This window comes from Rhea pennata, chromosome 3, assembly GCF_028389875.1.
Source record: "Rhea pennata isolate bPtePen1 chromosome 3, bPtePen1.pri, whole genome shotgun sequence".
Classification (NCBI taxonomy): Eukaryota; Metazoa; Chordata; class Aves; order Rheiformes; family Rheidae; genus Rhea; species Rhea pennata.
In genome coordinates this window covers 22,204,754-22,232,185 of record NC_084665.1, presented here as the reverse complement: position 1 = coordinate 22,232,185, position 27,432 = coordinate 22,204,754, and the positions used below count along the sequence as shown (strand labels likewise).

Below are 27,432 nucleotides of genomic sequence, written 5' to 3'. Positions count from 1 at the left end.
TCTGATATACATATGTAACAAGGTTTATGGCACTGTAACCAGAATCAAAATCATAAAAAGGAACAAAATAATTGCTTTCATTTATGCTTTCTGAACCAAGCTGGCTGCCGTTGCACTACTAAACTTAAAAAATTATTATCTTATTATTAGTGGGCAGCCAACTGTAATCGGTCTGAACACTCAGAACAACCCCCAAATTATTATTGCACAAGAAGCCAGTGAAGGCATATGGCATAGAATGATCAAAGTCCCTTACTGTTAAAACCTTACACCCCAAAATAGAAAAATAGAACTGGAACATGAAACACGCCAAATAAACTTTTTTTCCTTCTTCTTTAGTTTGACTCAGGAGTATGAAAAGTACCTTGCAGACTTTTTAAGCTGCTCTGAGCTCCTTTGCATCAATGAGCATTTTGAGAAGTTACCTCTAGCAAAGCCTTTGCAGAATGAAGGCCCTTATGTTTCAGGGAGTTTTCTCTGCTTTGTTTTGGCTGTTTGTGTTTTGTCTTCAACTCAAGATTTCTTCAGTCTATGAACCAGCACAGACTACTTAGCCATAAATTCTACAAGTAGCTGGAAGGGGGATGTATATGTGTGGGGGGAAAGGTCAATATTTCTTCTTCTTGTTTTGATTTTTAAAAGTACTCATTTTGCTTCCAAAACCTCCCTGCTTTGTCAGTTCCTGGGTAGGAAATCACAGCATTCCAAACACTGCAAAGTGCCTGGATCACTTTTAAAAACCTTTCCTTACCCCCCCCCCCCCCCCCAAAAAAAAAAAAAAAAAAAAAATTTCACAGAAGTTTTACCTCCAACCCCCCCTCAAAACCTAAAAAGAAAAACCCACAACCCACCCATCACTGCCCTAAATTAGGTGAAGAACATATTAATCCCTTCATTAACCCACTCCTTGTAGCTTCATGGTCACACTACAGTTTCTACGCCAATCAACTTTGGTGTGAGAATTCGTGGTGTAATACCATTATTTAGATCTTCTTCAAACTCCAGTAACTGCCCCATAAAGTTAAGATTAGGAGAAATGATTGGTCGTTTGCCTTTTACAAATTTATAGGCATCCGTCATGGTCATGCGCGTGTGCTTCATTAAGTATGCTATAACTATGGTGGCAGATCGCGATACACCAGCCTGGCAATGAATTAGAAGACCTTTTCCACACTGGTGAGCTTCCTCTGGAAATGAGAAAGAAAGAAAAGAAGAAAGTAACGTTTTTGCCAGTTTGCAAATCAGAAAATCTCAATGCAATTAAGAATAATGGAAAAAAAGTTAAGACAGTAAAAAAAATCTTTTTTTTTTTTTTTAAATAGGCACAGTAGCCTTTCCTCCCCTTCCACTCCAGTTGATCTTCCCTAAGCATTTCAGAGTTGTTCAATATGAAAAACACAGGATAATTTAACACTGAAGATCTTCATATTTGCTTATGTCTCTTTATCAGATCAACTACACATTCAGAGACACTGCTCTACTGCTTGTGTGCACTGCCAGGGAGTATTTCTTAGGAGGTCAAAGCCTATGACAAAGAAGTAGGCAGCCTTGACTCTATTTCCACCTCTGTCACAATCTGGCTGTGTTATCTCAGCATCTTAACTTCCCCAACTTTCAAAGAGAGCCATCTCCTTTCCAAAAACAGATATGTTCAGATTCAGTTCATAACAAATATATATTTATTTCAAAACCTTATTATTTGAGCTTTTTATTAAGTTATTCTTGAAATGAGCTTCCATTGGGCACTCTTCTATAGCACCTCCGCAAAAGTAGCAGTTTTATCTTTTTATACCTTAGCAAGACTCCATCGATGTTGGCAGGAGACTGCAAATAACTCCTCATTTCTTGTTGTGTATCAAGTTCTGTGTGTTTCTACTTGTTCTCAGCCCCTCAGTCCAATTTTTTCAACTTCAGCAGTGTGAAAAGGGTATTTGCCATCACTCTTCCTAACTGATTTGCTGAACACAGCTGAACCTCTCCAGAGGTTCTCAGGGACTGGTGGGGAAGGGACAAGGGAGGCACAACCGTCACACACACACACACACACACACACACACTCTGTCTCTCTCTCCCCCCCACAAAAAGACGCATGACCTACACAAAAGCAAACAACACGGGCCAAACTTAGGGAGGCTTCCCTCTCTACATTTGGCTTAGACATCTTTTGTCCTGCACTGCAGAAGCAGCATGAATTTAGTTTGCAAGATTTTATGTGAAATCCAGCCAGACCAGAAGTAAGGTGCATCTTTTCTGCATGCAGTGATGTTTCAGCCAGCTGAGGGTAACCAAAGAGTCAAAGAAATTTAATTTGTTTTATGAAAGCATAAGCAAAGCCAACTTTCCTCCAGGTATTTTTGCTAGTTAGATTTAAGAAAACTGAAGCTCTGTAACAATATTTTTTCCCCTTGACACACCTTCTCAGAGTTTTTGATGATTTTACTTCCTATGGCTTTAGTCTAGTCTAAAGCTGGGTTTGGTTGTGTTTTTTTTTTTTTTAATTTTAATAAATATGTTTAAATAGATGTAATGATCTGCTGTTTAAACGTTTCTACACCTCCTCAAACGCAACTTGAGGCTTATACTAAAGAAAGAGAAGGCTTTAACTAGTTACTTTCTCAGCTGGCTAAATGTGCTGTGGGGGAAAAAAATGGAGAAATATTTATCAAAAACAAAGACAGACCATCAAGTTGTAATTTTCAGAAAGTGTCTCAAAGCCATTTTACTTTCAAACTCTTTCAGAGCAAGGCTGTTTCCTCTGCCCTTGGCTAGGTCACAAGCCTCACACTATCTTTGCATGGCTTCAAGAGCTCTAACCCTGCAGATCCTACAGATGCTGGATGTGGAACTTTCCCTCCTCTCCCACCCCAGAAGATGTTAATGGAGTTTTGCAATTTCTTTATGCAGGATTTGCCTCCTGCATCTCCTTGTCTTACTGAATGAGAAATCTAAGGTATTATTGGATTTCCTGACCCAGCTTTCCTTCCGAAGAGATCAAAGGAAGACTCCCTCTCCCTCATCCTCAGATGGCTCCATTCTTTCACTTTCCCCAAGGAAAGCGGTTTGCCTTCCCATACATACAGTAATAATTTGGGGAAACTCATTCAGTAAGCAGGGGGCTCTGACAACGGCAGAGTTGCTTTTATACGATAAATACCTGAACACTACAAAGCAGGTAAACAAACACCAGGACAGCTTTCTCTCAGCAACCTGGCAACACTACTGGTAGAGCTGAGGTTGGGTCAGGAACCATAGGAAAAAATTGGTTCTTGGGTAGAGATCCTTCAGTACTCTCTGCACTATAGAGGCAGGATGACAATCCCAAGGGCTCCTCCTAGAAGGCCTTTTAACAGTAAGAGTCAAGTTTTAATGTAAGGAGCACTCTGCTTTTTCATCCTCACTAAAATGAGGTAACTACAGCTTGTACACATCAGTGCATTGACCCTCCATCCTCACCTCACCAGCCAAGATACAGGAGGACCAGGCAGTGCTAAAGAGCAGCCTGCCTCAGAGCAGAGGTTCCCACAGCGCCCAGCAGAAGGCAACACCATATGGATTCAGCACACCCTGCACCTGCATTTCCCATGACCAGAGCACAGTCCTTGTTGACCTTGACAGTGTTTCCAACATGAACAAGTCTAAATGTACTCACACTCCAAATCAAGTAGCATAAACTGTGGTCATTTGCAGGCAGAAAAAGGAACTGCTCCCTCCCCACAGACCCAGTATGTTTTAGAAAACCAAAGGCACTAAGCTCCAGGGCATTGCAAAAGGCTGAGCTCCACACATGCAGCTGTGCCCAAGAAGGTACAGCCAGGGGCAATAGCACTGAAAACTTCTGAGGGTCTTCCCTTAACTGATGCCCTCATTGAAGGAGCAGTAGGTTACCAGACCTGCTGAGAGAGGCAGCCTGGCTTTAGGACAGATGGGTACACCAGTAAACTTAAGTAAGAAGCATGTGTTGATCATAGCAAGGTTAGGAGCAACATATGGGTAACATCAGATCAGTTCTTCAGCAATATCCCCAACTTCAGATGGAGATGCATTTCTGTGGCTGAACTCTCATGAAGCATACAGTATTTTGCAGACTATTAACACAAGTTTCTACCACACCCACTGATCCACACACACAAAAAGCTATCACCTCCATTTATTTTACCATAAGACTTCTGAAAGTTCAGTTTTCTCTTGAAATTGAATTAGGAGAGATTCAGTCTTCATTAAAGATAGTAACTAAGAAAAATTGACTAGAAGTTACTGTAAAGCCTAAGAAATGTAAAGCAATTAGGAAGAGGAGATGAAAATCTCAGTATTGTGGGGGTTCCTGAATTTGGAGGGCTGGAGATAGGCATTATTATCAATGAATAAAAATCATACCCCTAAGCTACTTAACCAAGAGATGCCAAAGAGCAAAAGTTAGCAGAAACTAGGCACTCAGCATTTCCGATAATGCAAGTAAAAGTAAATATAACCTTACACAGCCTTTGGAGTAGTTAGTGAAGCACAAAATTCATTCAAGATTCTTATAACAGGTAAAAACAAGCATTTCCAGTCAAGAATAATTACCAATGAATTCAAAAGCCTCTTCAAAATACTGCCTGAGATTTTGCTTGTTGCTGTCAGTGGCTGGTAGCCGCTTGTAGTTGAATATGCCTTTCTCATAATGATACAAGGGCAGGTGAGTGGTCACATTGATTACATAGCCTATGTTCAACCTCTGCATTTTCTCCGAGTCCTGAGCATCATGCTCGTTTCCGAGGAAGAGGAAGGGCAGGATGGGGGTGAGCTCGGCATTCTCGATGTCTGGTGTGGTAGGGATGGACTGAGGTAGCATGGGGGGCACCGCAGATGCACCGCCGCCTCCACCTTCCGGGCACTCTTGCAGCTGGAGAGAGTTGTCGCAAAGGTTTTCGTGGTTCTGTTTGAAACTGCTGAGGCCGCCTGGGAAAAGAGATCAAGCAGATAGTGCAATTAGATACCTCGAGGTAGGCACAGCTCTCAGCTCGCCACCCTGGACCTGCCTTCCCTCAGCCGTACAGCGGCCATCAGAACAGAATCTAGGCTCTACTGTCCCCCCTCATCTCCCCACCACTGTCATGGTGGTGAATGCTGACAATAGAGGTGGTAGTGTGAATCAGCAGCAGGCATCATCCCGGTGCTGCCAAGGCCGACGGTGCCAGAGAGCACGTTTGCAGACAAACGCGTCTCTGTGCAACATCAGTACACGGGGGCTGCCTCACCTACAGGTCTGCGGAGGAGGTGAGAAGAAAAGGCATTTATCCAAAACTGAAAACATTCTCAAGCCACAAGCGAAACAACTATAAGTACCAAAGTAGAACAGCAAGTCGGCTGGAACAGGTCTTTTAACTTTGCCTGTTCACAGCCATTGCTTATTTATTTGCCAGAGGGCAGGCCTGCAGGGCACCTACAGAGCATAGTATTTCTGACAGGCGAGGGTCAGCGCAGGGAGGGTGTAGTTCATTCAGACTTCACTCGTGAGAACAGTACACATTTGTGCAGTTGAACAAGAGAGCACCAGTCCTCATAACCTATCAGGGACTGAGGTGCTTGCTTAACCTGGGGCAAACAGGTCTCCTTTTTCAGCCCCCGTTGACTGAAAATACCTATCAAGAGTTGTTTTTAGGGCATTAATATGGATTGGGAAATGGATCTGAGGGGGAAGGGAAAAGGAAATTTTTGGCTCAGCATCTTCCCTGGCTTTATTGCAAGTTATGTTGCTGGGTTTTCTTTTTTAAAGCAGCATTTTTCCTCTTTTCAGGAGGGTGGCTCCACAGAACTAGAAAGAAAAGCAGACGTTCTTTCTACACCTCATTCAGCAATTACATCAGCCCCAGGCTCCCCACCTGCCTGGTTTCCATAGTGATTATACAAAGCATACAATGACATCAGCTGGCATGACATCAGCTCTTTGAGTGCAAACAATACAAGAAGAACTACTTTGTTTAAGGCCTTTGGTACAACTGCGTTCCTGGGAGCCAATGATGTAATGCTAACAGGTGGCTTGGGCTTGCCTTTGCCTCCTTCAAAAGGAAAAGGCAGAAAGAAATGCAGTGATGTCCTCCTGCCTGTATGCAGAAGTATGTTTGTGTTCTACCAGGTTACTTGGAGTAATGCAGCACATTGAAACAGTCCAAGTGTTCAGATTCAATTGCACTTAGTTAAAATGTGAGCCAAAAAAATCCAGAAGTGGAAGGGGAGGGGGAAAAGAACTACACTGAAGTTACTAGAAGGATTTACAGTAGCCAAAATAAATGCTGAATGTCCCCATCCTGCTTTTTTTTTAAAAAAAGGTTATTTATCTTTTTCATGTTTTTTTCCCCACAATGATCTAGCAGAGGAAGATTTTTAAAACAGATCAAAATATGTTGTCAAGTGGGCTTTGGACCAGATACAAAGGACTTCAATGCCGAAGTCTCAAGCACCACAAGACCAAGCATCTAAGTGCCTGTCCCATAGGATGGGACCCACCCAGGACCATTCCAGTATCCTACACAGTACATGCTGGGCACAAGACACCCCTGACCAGCTCACAACCAGTCAGGGCTTTGAGAAAGTAGATGCTTAACTAAAGCCTGCAAACACACAGACTTAGCCAGAATACATACCCAGAATCAGCCAACAGGGAGGAAATGAGGCATATTTGGGTCCCACACTGATGACAGAAGCAATCCCAGCCCTTCATCCTGGCTCCAGGCACTTGTAGTTCAGTTCTGGATTCTTCTAAGGGCAAGTTTTCATACCTTTCCTCCTTTCAAGACTCAGCTGACAACCAAAGGATGATTGCTGCTTCCTTTTCTGTATTTTCACCTCCTTGAACATTCACACTGGCTCAACTCCCTCCCCTCCACTGAAGCAATTCAAGTCCTAATCTCCCAGACAGCATTAAGACCCCCAGCCACTGCTGTGGGATGGACATGCATGCCAAGAGAAGGAACACAGGAGCAGAAGCTAAACATATAGACACTCAGTCGTGTCAAGAACAGAGTACTTCCAGGTGTGCACTAGGATGCATATATCATACAGCCACAAAATCTTCACAGTGGTGGCACCTATGGAGCTTCAGTACTTCAAGGAAAAGCCAAACAGGGTCTGCCATTTTAGCTCTAAGCACCTGAAGCCCTGATATCTTCTTTTAATACCTGTGCCTGCTCCTCACCCTTTAAGTCCAGACTTCCGTCCTTTAAATGCTGTTAACTCACATTTTCAGAAAAATCCAAGAATTACAAACAACATGCAGAATATTTCCCCTGCCTCAAAACTATACTTATCTTCAGCTGGTTCTGCAGTTTACAGAACAAGGAACAAACATCTACCTTGAAGTTCTCTACTCACAAAGTTAATAGGTGAACAAGAGGGGAGGAAGAGGAACGACAAAAAGCCTGAGCTCATCTGACAGCTGTATCACCTAGCCTTGACAGGATCTTCTCAGGAAGCTCAAGCAAGCAAATGTGACCATGGCCCCCAAACTGAAGATATCTGAAGATTCATTCAAACCAACAGCCCCAGCCTTGAGTTTAGGCTAAAGGCTAAACCCTGATCCACATTCTTATTCTCAGCCCTAATCCAAAATTTGTTCTGCTTTTACACAGGCAAGCAATCCATTCCACTTAAGTATTTCTGTCTAAACAATATCCAGTGTGTGTTAGGATTCCCAAGAATACACCTGAAGAATAAGCAGCTTGGCCACAGTGACTCTAGCCTTAATGCTTGTTTTTCAACACTCCAAGTCCTCTGGTCACAGGCAGAAATAGGATCCTATTGCTTCATCTCTCAGGTACTGATATACTTGTGGTGTGGCAAACATCATCCTGCTTCTCCAGCAGCCTTGTAAGATAAGAGCTGGAAGGTCTGGAGAAAGCTGTTTTCTCATTATCTACGCATCTTTCTTTCGGTGCCTCCACCTGCTCTGCCAATTAGAAGATGCTGTTGCTGCTATTGCCAATTCTTCCTCAGTGCTGCATGAGAGCTTGGATCCAGCAGGTGAAAACAAGGAGGAGAGGACAAGAGATCACCACAGCATGCAGAATTCCTCTATCACCATACCCAGAGGCGAGCAAGAGGAGGTGCCAGGCAACCCTCACCACTCCAGCATGGTTGCCTGGCCAAAGGATGGGAAGGGGATCCAAAACACAGCACTTGCAAGATGCCCAAATACCAGTACTGTGTAGCAGCTAAAAAACATGAAATAACCTCATCAATTTCTTTCCTGACACCCATCAGTAAAGCAGTCACCTTTTCCTAATGTCAGTCCAAGCAATTCTCAGAGCACTGACTCCTGAAACCATGCAGTACTAGGTAGAGTATTAAGCTGAATTAAGCTCAGACACATGAACAAGGAAGCAGTGTACAGGAACATAGGTGCCTTACTCCACTCACACTGCACTTAGCACAGAGCATACTAGTTGATTTACGTAGCACTAATGTAATTTAAATGGAGCTCATGTATGTATAGCACTCAGGTTTGTCGCATGTTTAAAAAAATACTTCCAAAAAAAAAAAAAAAGCCCAAGTGAAATTCTTTATGACCAGTGGAAAAAAAAAGGCATAGAGTCAAGAAGGGATGAATACTCTACCAGAACTATATAAATTCAGCACATGGAGTAATTCAGGGGTGTCGGCATCCCTTTTGACAGGTGGCTGCTCTTTCATTGTTTAAGGTCTTCATGCAGAAGGGGGAAAGGAGGTGGGAAATAAGAGGCAATACCCAGAGAAAAAGCTGGCACTTAGCTATAGCAAGTCTGGTCTAAGAGTTCATTCATGAAGCTTAATGAGGACAAGAACCTGTCTATATCCCTACTACTCACAGAAACTCCAAAGCACAAGGAAGCTGGAAGTATAGATTTAAAAACACATCAGTTGTGGCCATAACAGAATCTGTTGTATGACCAAAGCTGTTTAAGCCCCCCAAAACCTGGGACAAAAAGGAGGTGTTAAACAGGGAGAGAGCACGAGCGAAAAGCTGAATCTAAAAGAAGCCTTTCACTAATAAAAAAATGCTGCAATTTAGAAGTAGCATATGCAGGTACCCTAAGCACACAGCTAATATATCACAGAAGACTCTTAGCATGCATGGCAGTGCAGTTTGAGCTACAGCTGTGAAACCTAAGACCACTCATTTCAAGGTGCAACACACCAACAGAAAACAATATGCCAGCAGTTAGATTACTAACATTCACTTTTACAGAAGGTAGTGTTTGTAACCAGTCTCTTCTAGCTTCAAATATACCCTATAGCTTTAATTACCTACTCTTAGTAAAAAAAAAAAAAAAAAAAAAAAACACAACAACACACACACATCACACCACACTTCACACTGGATTCATGCTGGATACATCCCATGCATTGATGCCAAGAACAAGCCATGTGCTTTTGCACACGCTCTGCTATAAAATGGATATTAGGTAGGTTTTCAAAAGGACTGAACCTACCCAAATCCCAGTGAAGTCAAGGACAGGAAAGGATACTTTGGATTTCCAATCACAGTATTTTTCCATAGGGATATGGAATCAAGGAAAAAGGATGCTTCAAGACAAACAGGTTGGCCTGCTATGTACAGAAACACATCAGAAACCAAAGCACTCATGTTAGTCGCTGATGTGAAGAGCCAGAGGTTTTTACAGTTATCACAACAGAAGCTGCATGACATATCCACCATGCTATCGCGCCAGAACAGTTAGTAAGCAACAACAGACTTCTGATTGTCTGAGATGTCAAAACTTTTAGGAAGTTTCAAGTCAGCCCCATACACGTTCCAGCTATTCAGACTTGTTTGTTCAAGCTCTTTGCAAACATCTGCCCACAAGCATCTTGCTTAATGCTTCTCAAAAACTCTTGTTGAGCAGCACCGAGGCAGCAGCTGCACTCAGTTCTGAGCTCCAAAGCCACCCAGGAACTCCAGGCTTGCACCAGTATTATGAGGCCAGATGAGCAGCTGCACAGGAGCCAGAGTAGCTCTGGTGTTTGCAAGAAAGTTAAGCCAAAAATGGTGTCTGTCATCTGCCATCAGAGAAAAGGATAACATGATGCAAAACAGACAAAAAGACATGGCAGAAAAAAAGCCAATCAGCTTTTACAAGGGGCCATGACCACACAACTGGAACAAGCATCTTAAAAATAAAAAGGTATATTTTTGTTTTCTTTAAAGATAAGAAATAAAGGTAGAGTACGGTGACATTTGCCCTCCTTCACCACACCTTCCGCGATACCTCATTCAATCATTACTGTTGCTCTACAGTAGGGCGACCATATAAGCTAGAATAGGAACTTATGACACGTTACGGTATGTTTTGGTAGTCTGCAATGTTTCCTACCTGAAAACAGGTACTTACCTCACTGTAAAGGGAGTAGGTTACCCAGGCTGGTTTTTTTTTGTTTTGTTTTGTTTTTGGGTTTTTTTGGTCTCTGTGCATTTTTCTCTCCCTCCACTCCCACTACAGGAAGAGCTTATGCAGAGGCAGTTACCAAAATACCCTGACCATCAAGCAATATCTATCCTACCTTTGCATTACCTCATTCATGTGGCCATATACACTTTGTTCTGAGAGTGGCAGGTACTGTGTGTTCCTGTAACAACTGAAAACAGGAACATTTTTATACATGACAGACTGCAGATGTGGGATCCACATTTAGACAAAACATGTGATCCCTAGAGACAAACAAACCTTTCATACAGCTTTCAGAGCTATTCAGATGGACTTCTGGATTTGCTCATCCTTGATTATTTTTTGAACTGGCTTTATAGTATTGTAAAGGCAACAGAAAAGTAGAAATCCCACAATGCTGTGAAGTAGCAGTAGAAGGTATAGTCTGTCTGCAACTCCCGCAAGGGAGCCCTCACAAGGGAGAGATTTCAGTGACACATCAATTGTGTTAGTAGAAGAGTTAAGGGTTAAGGAACAAGCCCAAGTTTGTGAACACCTACTCAGCATGCTTCCTCCCAGTATCTGCACTACAAATCCAGCTCCTACAGTTAAGTTTGACTGTGCGTAAAGTTGAAGTGCTATAGCTTAAGTAACTAGCTTTTTGGGCATAAGAGGAACAGGAAGAAGATATTTAAACAATCAGTGTGTATGCATTTAAGATGACGCTTTGAATTTGTGCAAGTACAGCCTGTTCCTTTAAACGCGTGACCTCATTTATTTACATTACTGTAGAAAAGCACTGCCAGAAGCAACAGCTGATGACAGTCTCATGTATTTTTCCACTAAGACAACAATTAAACTGCTTCTGTGTTATTAATGAACAGATGACTTTGTGTCAAGTTAATTCAAAGTGCAGGATGCCTCAAGGTTAAGCAGGCGCAACTTCAACGTACAAAAATAGCGGCATGCTGCAGGCCAGGTATTGCCGTGCTCTGTGCCAACCGCCCGCTGTGGCCGCCCCTTCCCACCACGCAGCAGGGACTGGACGCACGGGGCCCCAGTACCGTACCAGCCAGCAGGCTTGCTCCACAGGGAAGACACGCCACGCTTTTAGTGGCGATCCATGGTCCCACTGCAGTGTGGTGCCTCGATGCTGAGCCACCGCAGTGAGACTGCAGGAGCAAGAGGCTGTTCTTGCTACCTCGAGGAGGGCATGCTGCAGACTGCAGCACCAGCTAGGGTGTATGAACCAATCTGGGTCATGTTGCTACATATCTTACTCAAGCACTGACAGAAGACACGCTTATCTTCACAAGCGCAGTCCTTCCTTATCTTTACCCCTTTGGCTCAGGCTACAGCCCCACACCACAGACCCACTGACTCTATCAGGCATTACCTTCCTTGTCCTGACCTTCACAAACTGGCTTACAGATGGCCAAGGCTGGCTGGGCTTATCTAGACATAATTGTTTTTGTCACCCAGGTCACAGGTATGCTGGAAGCGCTTTCCCAAGCAGGGGGGGGAACCAGAACACTCTGGCACCACGCTGCTCTGAGGGATGCAGTTCCTCTGCCAACATGGGGACACTTTTAGCAGCAAATCCATCACAGCTTCCTTCCCCCAAGGGAAATGAGCTTTATAGGGCAAAGCAAAATTTTACCAGTTCAGGCCAAATCCCACAACAACCATCCAGGTCACGTGACTTCATACCTCTAACCAACAAAGCCATGCCTGTAGAAGCTTATAGCACAGAAATAGCCTTAACTCCACTTGAGAGTATCTGTCAAAAGTACTGTTTTCTCTTTCTGCACACAAACTAGTTATGGTTTTTGGTCTCATATAGTCATCTCTCAGGCTTTTCTTCCATTGAGTAATACCCTGCTCCTCTCCCTCTCTCTTTGTTAAGATGATGGGCATCGAAATCAGTAACTTTGCCACTGAAGGCATTAAGTCTTACAGTTGAATCACCCTCCAATAAACGGCTAATAGATAAATTCTTGTTCTCCTAACTCACTATTTACAAAAATACGAGCAATGCTCATGGAAGCTTCCATTCTTGAAAGAAGCACAATCCTCAGAGGCCCATGGGTTGGGCACTCAAAAGTTTTCTAAATGAGTGCTGATGCATTCCGTGGCTTGCAAGACAGACTCTGCTCCAGCTTGCCAGGCACAGCCACCTCAGAGCTCAAGTATTTGATACACAAACCCAGAAAACACAGTGGAACCAAGCTCTTAAGATCCAAGCCACAGATCCCCTTTTCAGCACACTAAGAACTAATGGTGGAGCATGCAACCTTTAAGGAAGGGGGAGAGGGGAAGATAGATCACCCAGAAGAGGGGATTTAAAGAGAACAGGAGCCAGACATTCAACAAAGCTATTCGCACTCAATATAAGATTTTTTTAAACACATGGCCATAACCAATTCAGAGGTCCATCCATCCTGCCATCTTGTCTCCAAGAACACCAGTAAGCAGAAGTCAAGGACAGTAAAAGCAGTTGGAAAGCACCTTTCACTCTGCATTTCCTCTCCAGTCCTCCCTCTGCCTCCCATTACTTCCAGCTCAAGCAGCAGTAGGTAGTTCTACAAGGTATCAAAAGTACTACTAGGCACTGGTGGAGTGCCTGGAGAACAAGAGCAAAAATAATCATGTAGCTGAAGATCTAGCCACCACACTTCTTCACAACTGCTGCTGACACCATTTCAGTCATAGCAAAAAGCATTCACAGTACACATTGGGGATCATTCTCTGCTCATTGTAAAGCACTGTTCAGACAGTGAAATTCCCTGTGCATCACAGGCAGCTGCTTTCTTGGTACACCAAGACCTTCCTTGTCCAAGTAGTACTCCCTCTCTCTGCAGCAGGCAGGAAAGGACCTTGCTTCCTATACTTCCTCCAAAGCAACATGGCCAATTCAAGTACATCAGTTCAGAGTGTTTTTACTCTCAAAGACAGATCTTTCTCACCTTACCACAACCACTCCCAAGCGGTCAGTGTCCAGACTGTTCACAGCCTGCCCTCACTGCTGTAGAAAGCTCAAGTGCTGCTCCATGGTTGAAAATATTGTAGCAGCCCACATAGCAGGAAGAAAGAGAAGAAGGGCAACTCCCCTCTGTTAAAGGAAGTGGGGACCATTCAGACCACACTCACCTAGACAGAACTACAAGTAACTCCTTCAATTTCAGCGGAACTGTATTTAAAAAAAAAAAAAAAAAAAAAAAAAAAAAGAGGGAGACCAAAATGAGGTCCAGTCCACAACAGGGCGAAACCCATCCTTCTGCAGTTTAAGGAGAACACAGTGATACTGAGTGTTTTATATATTTCCCTTTTGTTATAGCAGAAATTGTAAGTTCATTACTACAGCTTCATTGGAGTTCCTCAGAGTAGAAGTTTTACCTCATTCACCATCCTTTCACAATGTAAGTATCTTTTTCTGGCTTACATTTGTTTCAAGAACCTATACAGATTTTGGAATGGGGCAGGAGGAGGAGGGGAAGGCACAAGTGACTGAAGACTTCACTTCTTTCGCTACTAAGAAGTGAAATATGCTTACAAGATCAGAAAGCAAGACTTACTTCTCACCTGTCAGAGTTTGCCTGCAGCAGGTTCCAACAACCCATTGCAGGGTTTCTTTCCCCTGTCACCCACACAGCATTCAATATCAGCCTTGCCACAAAAGATTAAGCTTTAAACAAACAAAAAAAGTAAAAGTAAACATAGTTCACAAAGAACTGCTTCCACCTTGATACACTCAATCTCATCTAGTCTCTCCCTCTAATCAAGCTGTCAACAGCACTTTTAAAAAAAAGCAAAACTGTGCATTCCACAGAACTTGCAAGGTCAGTTTTTTTCCATGTGGGAACTATCCAGAGAGTTTGGTTTATATGCAAATTCTGGCCTAAAGGAGTTACAAGCACATCCTTGACATGATTGCTTTAAGGTCCCTTTAAAAGTCAAGAGAGTGACACAGGATAAAAAGGATAAGCTTTCAGCATCGACACACACATGCACACATTTACACGTTATTTCTAAATTCATTTCAGTGCTGCTCGTATCTCTTGCCACAGCATATCCTCTCCTACTGGCCTCTTGCAATCTCTGATCTTATCTACTTTTATTTGTCACTTTGACACTAGTAACAACGCAGCCTTCTTTCCTGAAGGACATCACCAGCAGAACAAGGCCCTCTTTCCCCCTCCTGTGAGGCAGGAGAGAGATCACCAAAGGCACCTTTGCTGGACTGCACCAAGGGACGCTGGCTCTGCCCACCTCCACTCCCTGCTCTTATTTCCTCCAGAGACACTTCTCTGTGCTGCCTTCTCTTACCATTTTTCCTACTACCCTCTCAGTCATATTTTCACCCATTTTGCCTCCCACATCTGAACGCATGACTTCATTCATTATAGCACTATCTCACATTGCTTTGCTTTTCACCTTCCAAGGACTACAAGACCATACAAATTAGTTCTGATTACAAACAGACAGAATTTCTGAACTATATTTCTCAAACCAAATTTGAGAACAATGACTGCAGTTTTGTAATTGGAAATCCTCCATATACTGGGTGAGCAGAGACGGTCTGAAAGAAAAAGAGCATTCACAGGAACAAACTACGTGACTGCATCCTTCAAAGCACTGAGTTATTCCTAGGGAGTGGTCAGAAAGGTGAAAGAAGAGAAGGACTGTTCTTACTTTTGGTTAAAGTTATATATAATATGTAATTGCAAATGAGAAAGAAATTCCGTGTCCCAAACACATTACTGTGATTTTACAGCAACAGATGACGACTGCTCTCCCTGGAGAGCAAGCATTTAAAGCAGGAACTGAAAATTATACATTACAACTTCTCATAGCAGAAGTATGTTTTCCCATGGAGATTTAAGCTAACATGAAGTCCAATTAAATAATCACTGGAAATGTCAATGTAAACCCTGAAGGAACACGTACTTCTACTGCGAAATGCTCCCACTGGAAATCATATTAACAGAAAGGTCATCAAGAAATGTTAAAGCTATGTATAAAGGAGGCAGAGAAAATGACAGTGAGGGAAGAGAAACTATTTTAATGCAACAGAGATACCACAAAAGGTTTTACATTGACAAAGAGCTACAAGTCTGCTTTCACAGACAAAGGGGTAGGGCAGACCAGACTTGCCTGAAATGCTTTTTTTTTTTAAAAAAAAAACAAAACAAACAAAAAAAACTATTACCAATTCTCTCCTTTGATCACCCATCATTGCATGCATCTATAATGCAACTTGTGCATTTGCCCTTCAGTGCAGTTTTACATGAAGACAACCAGAAGCTGGTGTGATCATGCACTGGCATGCAAGAGCCTGAAAGCAGTGCAGAGGACACAGTCTCAGCACATTCGAAGAGCAGTCCAGGGATCATTTCAGAAGTCTGCAGTCCTGGATGTGCAGGAGTAGACATTTTGTTCAATTTGCAAGTTTTTGAGAACATCAACATTTTCATGGTTCAGCCATTTATTTATTCAATTTACCCTTCGAAGGACAACTCCAAGACAGTTTCATTCTAATGATAGAGCAATCCATTTTGTTTTGTTTTTTTCTGAGAATGAAGGCTTTTTTCCAGTTCAAACTGCTGTTGCTCTGCATCAGAAACACCAGCAACATGTAGCATTGACATGAAAAGGAAACAGGGTGCTGCTACACCACATCAGCATTAGTGTGAATTCTATTCATGCCTAGTGAACCTAAAACCTTGTTTAAAACGAAGTGTTTCTATCCTTTTGGCTAGAAGCTACTAATACCTGGCTCTCATTTATCACTTTCTAGCAAAAATATCTCAAAGTATGTGGGAAAAAAAAATCAAAAGTAAAGGATACCTTCTTGGTATAATCTAATACCACTTTTTGTGGTCAAAATAAAAGCAGCAAGCTACTGGTACTAGCCAATCACAAGCCATCCCCTACCTTGCCATGTGAAAACCAGGGCCAGCCATCACTGCCAACTTGAATCATGTAGACTTCAGAGTTGTTGACAGACGCAGGCTGAGGACCACCACAGTGCTAAGCATCTCACATACCTTTTCCACCTCACAGCAATGCTTCAGCAGTTGAGTACCCAGCAAATCACCCAGCCATCAGGAAGAATATTGTGCGCACTTCATAGTTCATGCATACAAGAACTCAGTGGAGGAAACTCAAGTCAAAGAAGGGATAAGTATTTACTGTAGAGAAGGCAGTTCAAGAGGTGCCGATTTCTCTTACGTGGAAATGAGCCCCTGACTCCCATTTCAGTCTCACCTCACACAGAACGGTTCCCTGTGCAGGCAGGGGAACCAAGCAAAGAAGCAAGACTGAGCTGCTGGAGGGAGTTTTTAGGCAGCAGTATAGCCTGCATGCAAGGACCCTCTCCTGGAAGGCTTCTGATGGGAATCTACTAATAGAGTAGCCTGTTTACAAGCTGACTGATTGCAGGTTGTCTGTGCAGGAGGAGTACTCCCTGCCACTATGGCAGGCCTCCTTGCCCAGAAAGGAGGCAGCCTGCAGCTTCCTACCCACAGGGCCCTGCTGTCACCTGGGTGACAGCATTGTGCCGGCAAGCAGCAGCCCCAACGCATAACTCCACAGAGGTGTCATTCTACCAGGGCCACCACTTGCCTTCACCACCTGTCCCAAAGCCAGTCCAGAATGAGACCACAGACAAGATGCTTGAAGCCACAGCACAGCAGTATGCCCAGGGCTGTAAGTTTCCCACCTTGGACTTATTCTATCTAGGAACTCCTGGAAAAAGTAGTAAGCCCTGAGCCAAACAGTTGAGCTGCCTGAACCACACACACGTCCGCAGCTGGCACAGCTGCAGCTGCACACACAAAGGTGCATTTTGTCATGTTTATCACCAGCAAGCTCAGAGAGACCATTGCTGCAAACCAGCTTCTTCTGGCATCTCCTCTGTGCATCTTCACCTCCTATGCTGCACCTCTTCTTCCTAGCAGGAGCACGAAAAGGGAAGATGATCCTAATGGCCAAAGAGGCAAGGAAAGACCCTAAAAAAAAAAAAAAAAAAAAAAAAAAAAAAAAAAAAAAATCCAAAGCACAAGAATTGGCCCATTTTACATCTCATATTCCAGAATCAAGAAAATCTGCATGCATGCTGGCAACAGGGAAGCTAAAGAGATGTATATTCACTGAATCTGGAATTAAACAGCAATCAAGGAATTCCTTCCATGCAAGAAGGATCTCTTTAGCCAAATCCTTTGAAATAAACTGGGTCTCCTTATCTCCACAGGAGAATAAGTAACCAAGCACCACGTTATCCCTTGATAGAGATAACACTGCCTAATACTCGACTAGACTAACTTGCAGCTCATTTTATCAATGTGCAAAATTGCTTTTATATTTTATATATATACACACACACATATATAAAAGCATATAGATGTACATATAAGCATAAGATTAATCTCACATTTTTAATACTTAAAATATGCTAGCAAATTCCAAAAAGCAGCAAGAGGCTTATCCTTAGTTTCAATTGAGTGAATGGCTAGAACTCCCATCATCTTAGAAGAGACCACAGCCAAGAGAAATTAAAGAGCCCATCATTAACACAATACATGTCAATTACTTTAACAATAGCTTTTGTTTATAACATTATTAGTTAGCCTATACAAGTTTTAATATCATGCTTTGGCACAATAAGCAGACAGTTAAATTCACTAACTTGACAGAAGCTTGCAAGTTATTTTCTGTTTCCAAATCTTTCAAAGTTATTGTAAAAGATATATGCTAATTCACATGCATGTGCAGATGAGGGGGTGACATTTTTTTTTGTTACCTTTAATTAGAAACAGTTCTTCACTGTTGCAGTGAATCAATCAGGAATTAACTCGGACATCCTGGAGATTTTTTAAAGTCAGAGCATAGTGAAGTCAGAACCAATGTGTTCACACAACTTTTTTTCCGTTAATTTCCTCCTTCAAAGCTATTATCTTGGAAACAGAATGACGCATTAGTGCAAAGCAGTATCTAATGCTTATGGGAGCAGTGGCTTCTGTCCCACAGCTACTGATGAGCATTTGTGTTCCCTTGGCAGCAGATGCTGACAGACTTAGAGTCACCCTGATAGCGCTAACCTCAGACTTCTCCAGCGAAGACAGTCCAAGGTAAAGACATGAACTGTCCGGATACAAGCCAGTAGAGCTCTGGGTATAGTCTAGCTGGACTAGCCTGTGTGGTGCAACAGAGGGACTTGCCTCTCCCATCTGCCCCTCTTCTTGAAGACCCAAAATGATGTTCTCCAGGTCCAGAACATCTGAAGGGACACATGCTACCTGGGAACCAACAGCTTTCAGAGCAGGGGGAAGATGCATCAAAACCACCTCTAGTAAGCCAAGAGGATTTCAAGCACAAGGTTGGCTTAATCATAACTATTAAGCAAAGTATTTCCTGTACTAAAAAGTCACAAGGCATTAAAAATCCCCACAGCTTTGCTACTGAAGCTACTGGGGCAGGGAGAGTCAATCCAGCCACAAAGCACAAGTGCCCCAGAACCTTCCAGCCACAGAAATAACCCCATTGCAACATTTTTAAAAATAGGAGCAGCGCCTGTTCATGTGTACTTTTTGTGGTAGCTTCCTGTTCTGCCTCCATACAGGACGCACCAAGAAGCACAGCCAGTAAGTACTATTAGCCAGTTTTCTAGCCTGGCCAATCCGGCAGCATTGGCCAGTAAAACGAGTGTTTTACCAGTACAACTATTACACTATTATAAACACATTCATCGGATCAAAACCACAGCTCAGAGGCAGAAGGACCTATCTGAAACACTTGCCAGATGAAGCTGATGCAAATAAATATGATGCTCCAAAAAGAATTGCTCCAAAAAGAATCTTTATTCAGTGTTCTCTCAATAGGATCTTTGCCAGCTCTTATAATTTTTAGAGAAGAAATGGAAGAATGAAAGCCATGATATCTGGCATTCTTCTTTAAAGGCTGGCTTACTAGGCAACTTTGTGCTAATGAAAACCTCCAATTTACTTTTTTTTAAAAAAAGTTTAATTTCTACAGTACAGAGATGTTTAAAAACACTGAAGACAGATATAGGTAAGTACCTTGTGAAAAAGCTCCATGCAAACAAGGCTCATCATAATTAGGTCAACCTTGTGGTTTCTGGAGCCAGTGTTCCCCAGGCCTACCAAAAAAATCCCCACAAGGCCAAGGCACCAAACAACCTTTTGCAAAATGGGACAAAGCATTAGATCATCTTTATGGCTTAATTATGATCTATTAAACAAAGTATGATGTCTTCTGTAGCCCTGTAGGCCCTGTTGAATATTTGAGAATTATTGCTCTCATGGTTGGTTAGCAAACACACAAGATAAAGCAGAATGAAGACTGTGTGCATGCTGTTATTTATGGCATTTATTCAGTTTCTTGCATAAATAAAACTAATTGTTACATGCCTTTTCACAGAGTAGAGGAGAAGTCACAGCCTATAGACAAGTGGTTGATCTTCCATTTCAAGTGCCTGATAAAGCCACAGTATCTTATCAAGAACTTTGTGTTCCTAAGTATAATAAAAGCCATCCAGCTGCTGCTTTAGATGGTGGAGGGAAAAGCATGCACATGTCTTAAAAAAAAGTCTATATTGTTAACATCCAGACACCATTCAAATCTCAAATATAGCTACATTTTCAACTGTACCTCTCAAATAGATTACATTCACCTTAAAAATAATAATAAAAAACAAACAAAAAAAAGAAAAATCATCAGCAAGCAGAGATTTCACTAGTAGGTAGACTGTCACATCTTCAACAAGGTAAGAGGAAGGACAGCATATTAGGCATTCAGTTATTCATAACCAACTTTTGTCTGCCAGGAACATTGCAGGAGATACCCCCAGAATTTAAAAGAGCTGGAGCCAGATTTTTGTTCTTCACAAACAATAGAGATATCAGCCTAGGGAAACTATTTGCTTCTTAATTCTTTTTGATTTTCAAGGGTATGAGAAGCCAGACTGCTAGAGGAGGAAATCAATGAAAAAACACAAACAAAAATACACTTTTTTCCCCCTTCCTCTTTCCAAGGAAGGCAGTGCCTTCCTTGACGGGCACTAGTGCATGCCAGCACATCAAACTCTAAGATGCCATCATCTGAGAGGAAATGCTACACTTCCCATTACTGTTGAATGGGCATGGTTTAGAGGTGCACAGAAACAAGTCAGTGCAGAAGCAGTAATTTGAACTACAGAAATTTCTGGTTTCAACAACCTTATTGCCCAAGTTTTATCTATGCATATAGAAATAGGTACACATACACATCTAGTGTTCAAATGTTAAGGCCAATAAGACTATCTATTCCAGTGGAAAAAAGATAAGATTTTAAGCTCCAGCAATCAGACTAAAAAACAAAGGTGAAGTCTCAGTAGAAACTTTTGCTTACTAGATCTAGCATAAGTTTTTCCTGAGTGGCTGATGAAGCCAGATTTCTCCTGTAGCATAGGCAGAACACTCTTCAGTTTAAAACATGTCAAGTTTTAAACATGCATTACTTAATACTTAAAAATACACATTTCCCTATTAGTATCATGACCTAATAATTATTCAGCACCCTTTGAGATCTCTGGTGGAAATAAATGGCAGCTATGTTTTGTTGATCAGCCGGTTTCATCAACCATTATGTCGAGTTCTGCTCTCAGTTACACCTATGCAGTGTAACTCAATTCGGGCTTAAAGTAATGCTGTCACTGTGGAACTGTAAGAGCACTTGCAACAGAATATGACCAGGTCAGGTATTGCAAAGGCAGTCAATCATATTACTTTGTATTAACATGGTACAATGTAACATGGGTACTTATTTCTTTTACAAGTCCCTTGGTCTCTCTGCAGTTGTTTTAACTTCACTGATACTCTACTTCAGTGAGGTAAGAGATCTGGAAGTTATTCTTAGACCATGGCAGCAAGCATAAAGTGGTCTGCTGGCATGTTTTATACTCCTTGCTATAATGAGAGCTAGTCACTTCATTTGTTTTCCTGTTAGATGAGCAATGAGAAAACACAAAGCCAGAGAATAAATGAGTTCCTTAAACCAAGGCAAAAAAAATAAAGAAAAAAAAAGAAAAAAAGAAAGGGAGGGGAGAGCGAGAGCGAGCGAGCGAGAGTGAGAGAGCGAGAAGCAACTAGCTTTGATTGCCACTGGTCGGTTCTTCCCCTAGCCCCTTTTTGCCCCACTCCAGTCACTGTTTAGGAAGACAAAGGCAACTTTTCTCATTTTAAAAGCTGTTGAAATGTTTTGGCACAGATGTTTCAATTCTCATTTCCAGTTCATTTGTAGATTTAATTTAACTTGAAAAAGACGCTTAACTCCACATCTAAACATTTCATTCTTGGTAAAACAACACTTTTCTTTTGAATGCTAATGAGTTTCCGGCTTCCTATTTTCAGGTCCCAGTAGCAAACTAAAGCACGCGCGCACACACACACAAAAATATAAAATATAAATAAATAAATAAATAAAAGGACCCTAGGCCACTTCCACTATGAGTTATACTCTAAGGGTAAGCAAATCCTTCCAGTAAGGCAGAAACACCAGTGCTTATGTGACGATTTCACCATGCCGCGCTGCGGGGTGCGATGGGGCTGTGTCTCTCCCAAGGAGGCCCACCCAGGGCTACGAGCCCTCCGGGAGCCATGTCGTGAAGCTCTTCCCCCCTCCTCCCCCCCGAATCCAGACACAGTTTTGTCACTCGCCTCAAGCAGAACAGGCGCTGGGCTCTTGTCACTGGTTTTGCTCATCTACGAGCAGGCTGAACAGCAGCTTCAGCCATGACAGCGCCTAAGGCCAAGTATGTTATTCTTATTTATTTATTTATTTATTTGGGGGGGGGTAAAAATAGGACTTCTGTTGTGCTATCTGGACAAAGAAACAATAAAACCTTTGTTCTAAAGGCTTATATCAAAACGCAAATCTTGCACTGATGACCGAAACTGCCCATATTAAAAGCAGCAGCAAAGAAGCAGAGATAAGAGAGGCAGAGAATTGTCTAAATCCCTCTATAAAATGGCATAGACCCAAAGTCCCCAACTCTCTCTTGTCAGAGTGCTAGTTCACACTAACGTGACTGCTAGTCACATTAAAAATAAATCAAGGCCTTTCTTTGTAACTTGAGCCTGGTAAGGTACCCTATGCATATGTATCTACAGATCAGTCCAGCCTTTGAAAACAGTACCGAATTTTTATACCACTCAAAGATTCAGGTATCTAAACCTAAACACACACCGGACCACCTCGCTACCCTGAAGAACGGTAAGCTAACGCTGTAACTCAACCCGGTCCGCTGTGGGCCTGCAGGTTTGCTGATCAGGTTCCCCCCACAACACGACACCACACCACGAAAACAGCAACAGGGCTGCTGGGCTGACAGGCAACACCAAACATGGAGAACGTGGCACCACTTCAGGGAGACATAAACTTGGCCAGCCAGGCTAGCAACCAGTGTTTACAAACATAAAACAGAGGATCAGATGGGCCAGCAATAAATTAGGATCGAACTGCAGCGAGCAAAAGAAATCGCTCAAAATAAAAAAAAAGTAGAGAAGGCTCCATAAGCTATTCCCAGTTTCATTGCAATCCCTGAACCCACAGACATGTATGTATACACACACACACACACACACATATATACACATACACACTCCCCATCAGCGCTAGTGCTGTTGAAGCATGATGGAAAAAATTCTATCTGACAAGTGAAACTAAATAACAAGCACTTCTAGCACCACTCCCCAGGCTCGGAAACTTAAATAGAGCTTTTCTAAATGCTGCTTTACCATATGCTCAACTCCACTCAACCCCAATTCAAGCCCCACTTCAAAGATGGGAGAGGAGTTAAGGTGAAAACGGAAATGCGCTCGTCTCTTCTCTCCTCGCTTCCCACTTCCCAGCTGAGGTCTGCTCTGGCCCAGCCAATTACTATTTCCAAAAAGCAAAGAATTTTGATTTCCTTCTAGCACAATTTCAACTTTGTCGGCAGAACTGGTTCAGGGAGAGGAATCCTACTCAGCAGGTCTTTGAGACTCATGCTAACATTTCTCCATCATCTAAAAGAAAAAGTTGCCCCAACAACACTGCAAGGACCCTGTTAAACCCAGCAGAGTGCCCAGTTGCAAGGCTTAAACAGAAAGCCTTATCACCAGCAACATTGCACTTCAGCGGTAACTTTACTCTACAAGGAGGATCTTCTCCATTTTGTACAGCTTAAGGGCACCACCATGACCTGAAAGATTCAATACAAGCATACTGGAAACCAATAACAAGCGTCAAAGCAAACCCAGCATAACTATTTACTCACTATGCTTTACTTGCACAGGAAAGCCCAGTGCTGTTTTAAGCTTTCACAAGAGTCTAATATACTCTAAGGGAAGGACCTCACAGGACCCATACATTTGGCCTATTTTCTCTACTTCATTCACAGACTCTTCTAGGAGATATCAGTGCAGTGAAGCCTGCTGCTGTATTTCGTAGACTGAAAGAAGTAACTTCTAAAGGGAAAAAGAATACGTGAATTAAGTATACATAATGAGCTAAACAACAGATCCCTCTGCGTTTCTCAGTCCCATAGCCATTTTCTAACAACTATGTGTCTGAATGGCATAAACCCCCAGGAAGAAGAGATTTAACCTAGAGGGCAGCACTGTTATAAATAGATCTACAGAATAAAACGGAAGAGGGAAACGTCTTTGGATGCTGCTTACGAAAAGGATTCCCTAAGCAGTAGGGCTCATTTTCCCTTACAATATTAAGGGATAGATCAAAAAACACATTAAATCAGAAGCTTTTAAAGGAAAACTATATATAAACAAATGTGCAACCATACACATACATACAACCCTTTCAGATGACTTTTAAGCAAAAATACCTCCCTGTATCTATCCATACTCTAAACCTGCTCCACCAGAATAAGGCATGACTGCTCCAGTTTCACTGACTCGTCCTCAAAACTCATGCAGGACCAGCCCATGATGCAATGCCATAGACCAGCTGGCTTCACTTGTCTTTCCTCCTCCCTTTTACTCTCCTACTGCCTATCTGCCTCCAACACCTATGAGTTCAGTTTTACATGGACAAAAATAATCAAGCCTGAAGCTGCTAAATAAAGGTCAGTCTGATGATCTAAAATGACTTGAGGAGAGAAGTACACCCTCCTGGATCTCTGCCCCTTGGGCTATAAATACTTAGAGCAAACACTTGGGGAAATTCTTTGTCTACACAGACAGACACTAGGAAGCGCATTTCCTCCCTCTTCCAACTCCCACCTCCCTCCACCACTCAAGGACAACAGTCAGAGACAAAGCAAACAACCCTTGCTGCTGAGCTACCAGCTCCATGATTTGTCGATGGAATACATTTGCTTTGCCACCCACGACCCCAGGCACACAGGCCATCCTGGAAATCAACCTTAAGCAAGGTTTATGGCAGAACTTTTAATATGGCTGCTAAAGAGATGCATGGCAAAACAAACCATGAGATTACATGGGGGGAAGGTGCAAGATTACCTTTTAGGACTAGAGGTTCCTTGCCTTCTCGCTTGAGTGACTCCAGCACTATGTGGAGTGGCTGGGAAGGCATTACTCTGCTTGGCTCATTGGTATTCTCATCATAAACTATGATTTCTTTGGAAAAAATCCTCTTGAATGAGTCCTTGCCTTCCCGACATGAGATCAAGTCCAAGACAGTGATCTTGCCCTGCTGGAGCCTTCTCCGGCTGATCTTGTCAGAACAGTTAATGTGAACAGCCCCTTGAATGTGGCTCTTATTATACTCCATGAAAGGCCTGCAGTCAATGATGACAGGTCCTTGGTTCTGTTGATGGCTCTTGCTGCATTTGGTCATCTTCTTTGCCAGATCACTGGGGTAAATGATTTTTATGCTAGCTAGCTGCTTGGTTGTGCCCGAGACTGGGCTCCCCACTCCACCCAGCGGGCTCAAGCTGCCGGCGTTTTCATTGCTGTTGACCATCTGGTTGGCAGGGCAGGAGGTAGACGCTCCGGCGTGGGCGCTACTGGTGCTCGCTTGAGTTTGGGCCTGAGTGTCCTTGTCGTATGTTGCCACAGTGCAGCAACTGGCACTGCTGCATCCACAACTCAGGGAGCGTGCAGAGCCGTTAGATGAGGGCATATACGTGAGATTAGCAGTCTTGAGGGACACGACAGCAGTGCCGAGCAGACTGGAGTGGCTCTCACTGGCAGAAGAGACAGATTCAAGATAGCTAGAGTCTAAACAAAGGTTGAGATCCTGAGGTCTCACCGGCCTTGGAAGTGCAACTACTACCCTGTCGTCTAAAGGAGACGGAGGCATGAGGAAGCTGAGCACTAGCAAATCAAGAAGAACTCGAGATCTACCTGCAAGAGGAAAAAAAAGGGGGGGGGAGGAAGGGAAGAGAAAAGCAATGGAAAGAGATTGTAGGATCAGGCAAGTCTACAGATGTCATAAATCAATTTCCCAATATTTATAATCCATTGTAATAACTATTAGCTTCACTGCTGTTCCCCCCCCCCCAAAAAAAGAAAACTCTCAATCTTGCAGTGAACGCTTCAGCTATTTGCACAAATGCAAATGGCACACAGAATATACAACTAGCTTAGACTGCGCAGCTTCACCCAGGGAGAAGCATTTGTCTACATGCAGATGGTGCTGAACTATTCTGAAACACTGCTGCAAGGCATGCAACTGATAATGATAAAAGAGGCATGTTCTCTTCTTTCCCTCGCAGTAAGCAAAGGAAACAACTACTGGACTAACTCTACAGCTGGGAGGAATGCACAGCAGCTGAATATGTCAGCAGTGATACATAACTTTCCCAGCAAGCTGAAATAAAATTAGCTTTTGAATAAATTCTCAAAGATAGCTGCAAATTTAACTACATACAACTAAACAAAACAAAAACAAAAAAAGGGGGAAAGAGAAAACAGGAATATTAGGTTTTGAAAGTTTCAATAGAATGCAAGTGCATGCCTTGAACTTGCATCTTCCCATTACAGATGTTAATCCAGTTTCAGTTACCCCCCTCCCCAGCTAAAGGCTGAGGAAGGCTAGCATTCTCCAGTGATCTTGGAGGCATGAGATCCCCCCTCCCTGTGATGTTTCAGGGCTTCTTGAAATAGGGGTCTGCTCTACCCCCAAGGTTGCAGTCCTTACAAACTTCCACTTGTCATTTGCTAAGACACAACACACAAGCTTCCCCTCCGTGTAAAAGCAAAAGGAGACCAAAACCCAGAAGACCCAGACAGCACCTCCCCTTCCCCAGGGATTTTCAGAGCAGTTGATGCTCTCCTCCAAAAAATATATCCTAACAACTATTCAGCTAGCACAACATTTCATCAAGGACTGTCTAGCAGCTTGCAACACTGCTTCACTTCAGCTTTGCATCAGCCCTGTTTTGTTTTAAAAGGCACAGCTGTCCCTCTTGAGCAAGGGGAGCTCCTCTCAGGGCAGCACGGAGGAAGCAGCCCTCTTCCACAAGCCTTTAACCACAAAGAGCCTGAAAACACCTTTAAGCGTGAATAGTGCTGCCTGCGAGCCCGGGTGACAGCGGATGGGGTGTCCCGGTTCAGGCAGAGCAACCTGCACAGAGCAGCTCACCTGAGGACTCTTCTAGCGTATCCGCGCTTTCCTGCCGCCTCCCTCCCTTCTGCTTGCTTAAATAGGTAAGAAAACAAGCAAATGCTAAGCGTTTTCAACTAATGCAGCTTTTAAAACAAGTCAAATCACCCACTTCCCCTTGCTAAAGGGCGGGAGGGCGGGAGAAAGAAAAGGGAGAAAGATTAAAAAAAAAAAGAAAAGAAAAGAAAAGCGAGAGAAAAGAGACAACTCGAGTTTTATCCCCGAACTCGGAGGCGCTGCCGTAGCAGTGCGCCCGCAGCACCCGCCGCAGGCAGAAGCGCCCGCGCCTGCCCGGGGCTCCTGGACAGCCGCCTCGGGGCCGCTGCGCACTCACCGTCGGGACAGCGCGGGTCACGGCCCAGCCCGGCCCCCCGCAGCTGCTGCTGCTGCTGCTGCTGCTGCTGCTGCTGCTGCTGCTGCTGCTGCT

General features: G+C 43.1%; 1 protein-coding gene across 1 annotated transcript; it reads right to left on the bottom strand.

Annotated features, from left to right (window-relative positions):
• Window positions 1–856: 856 nt before the first annotated feature.
• DUSP10 (dual specificity phosphatase 10) lies at window positions 857–27,432 on the bottom strand. Its single transcript, XM_062571777.1, has 4 exons — window positions 27,340–27,432; window positions 24,899–25,744; window positions 4,564–4,938; window positions 857–1,187 (listed from the first exon to the last, which is right to left on the bottom strand). Exons 2-4 carry the CDS (start codon window positions 25,698–25,700, stop codon window positions 922–924), a joined length of 1,443 nt encoding a protein of 480 aa, XP_062427761.1. The 5' UTR covers window positions 25,701–25,744; window positions 27,340–27,432; the 3' UTR covers window positions 857–921.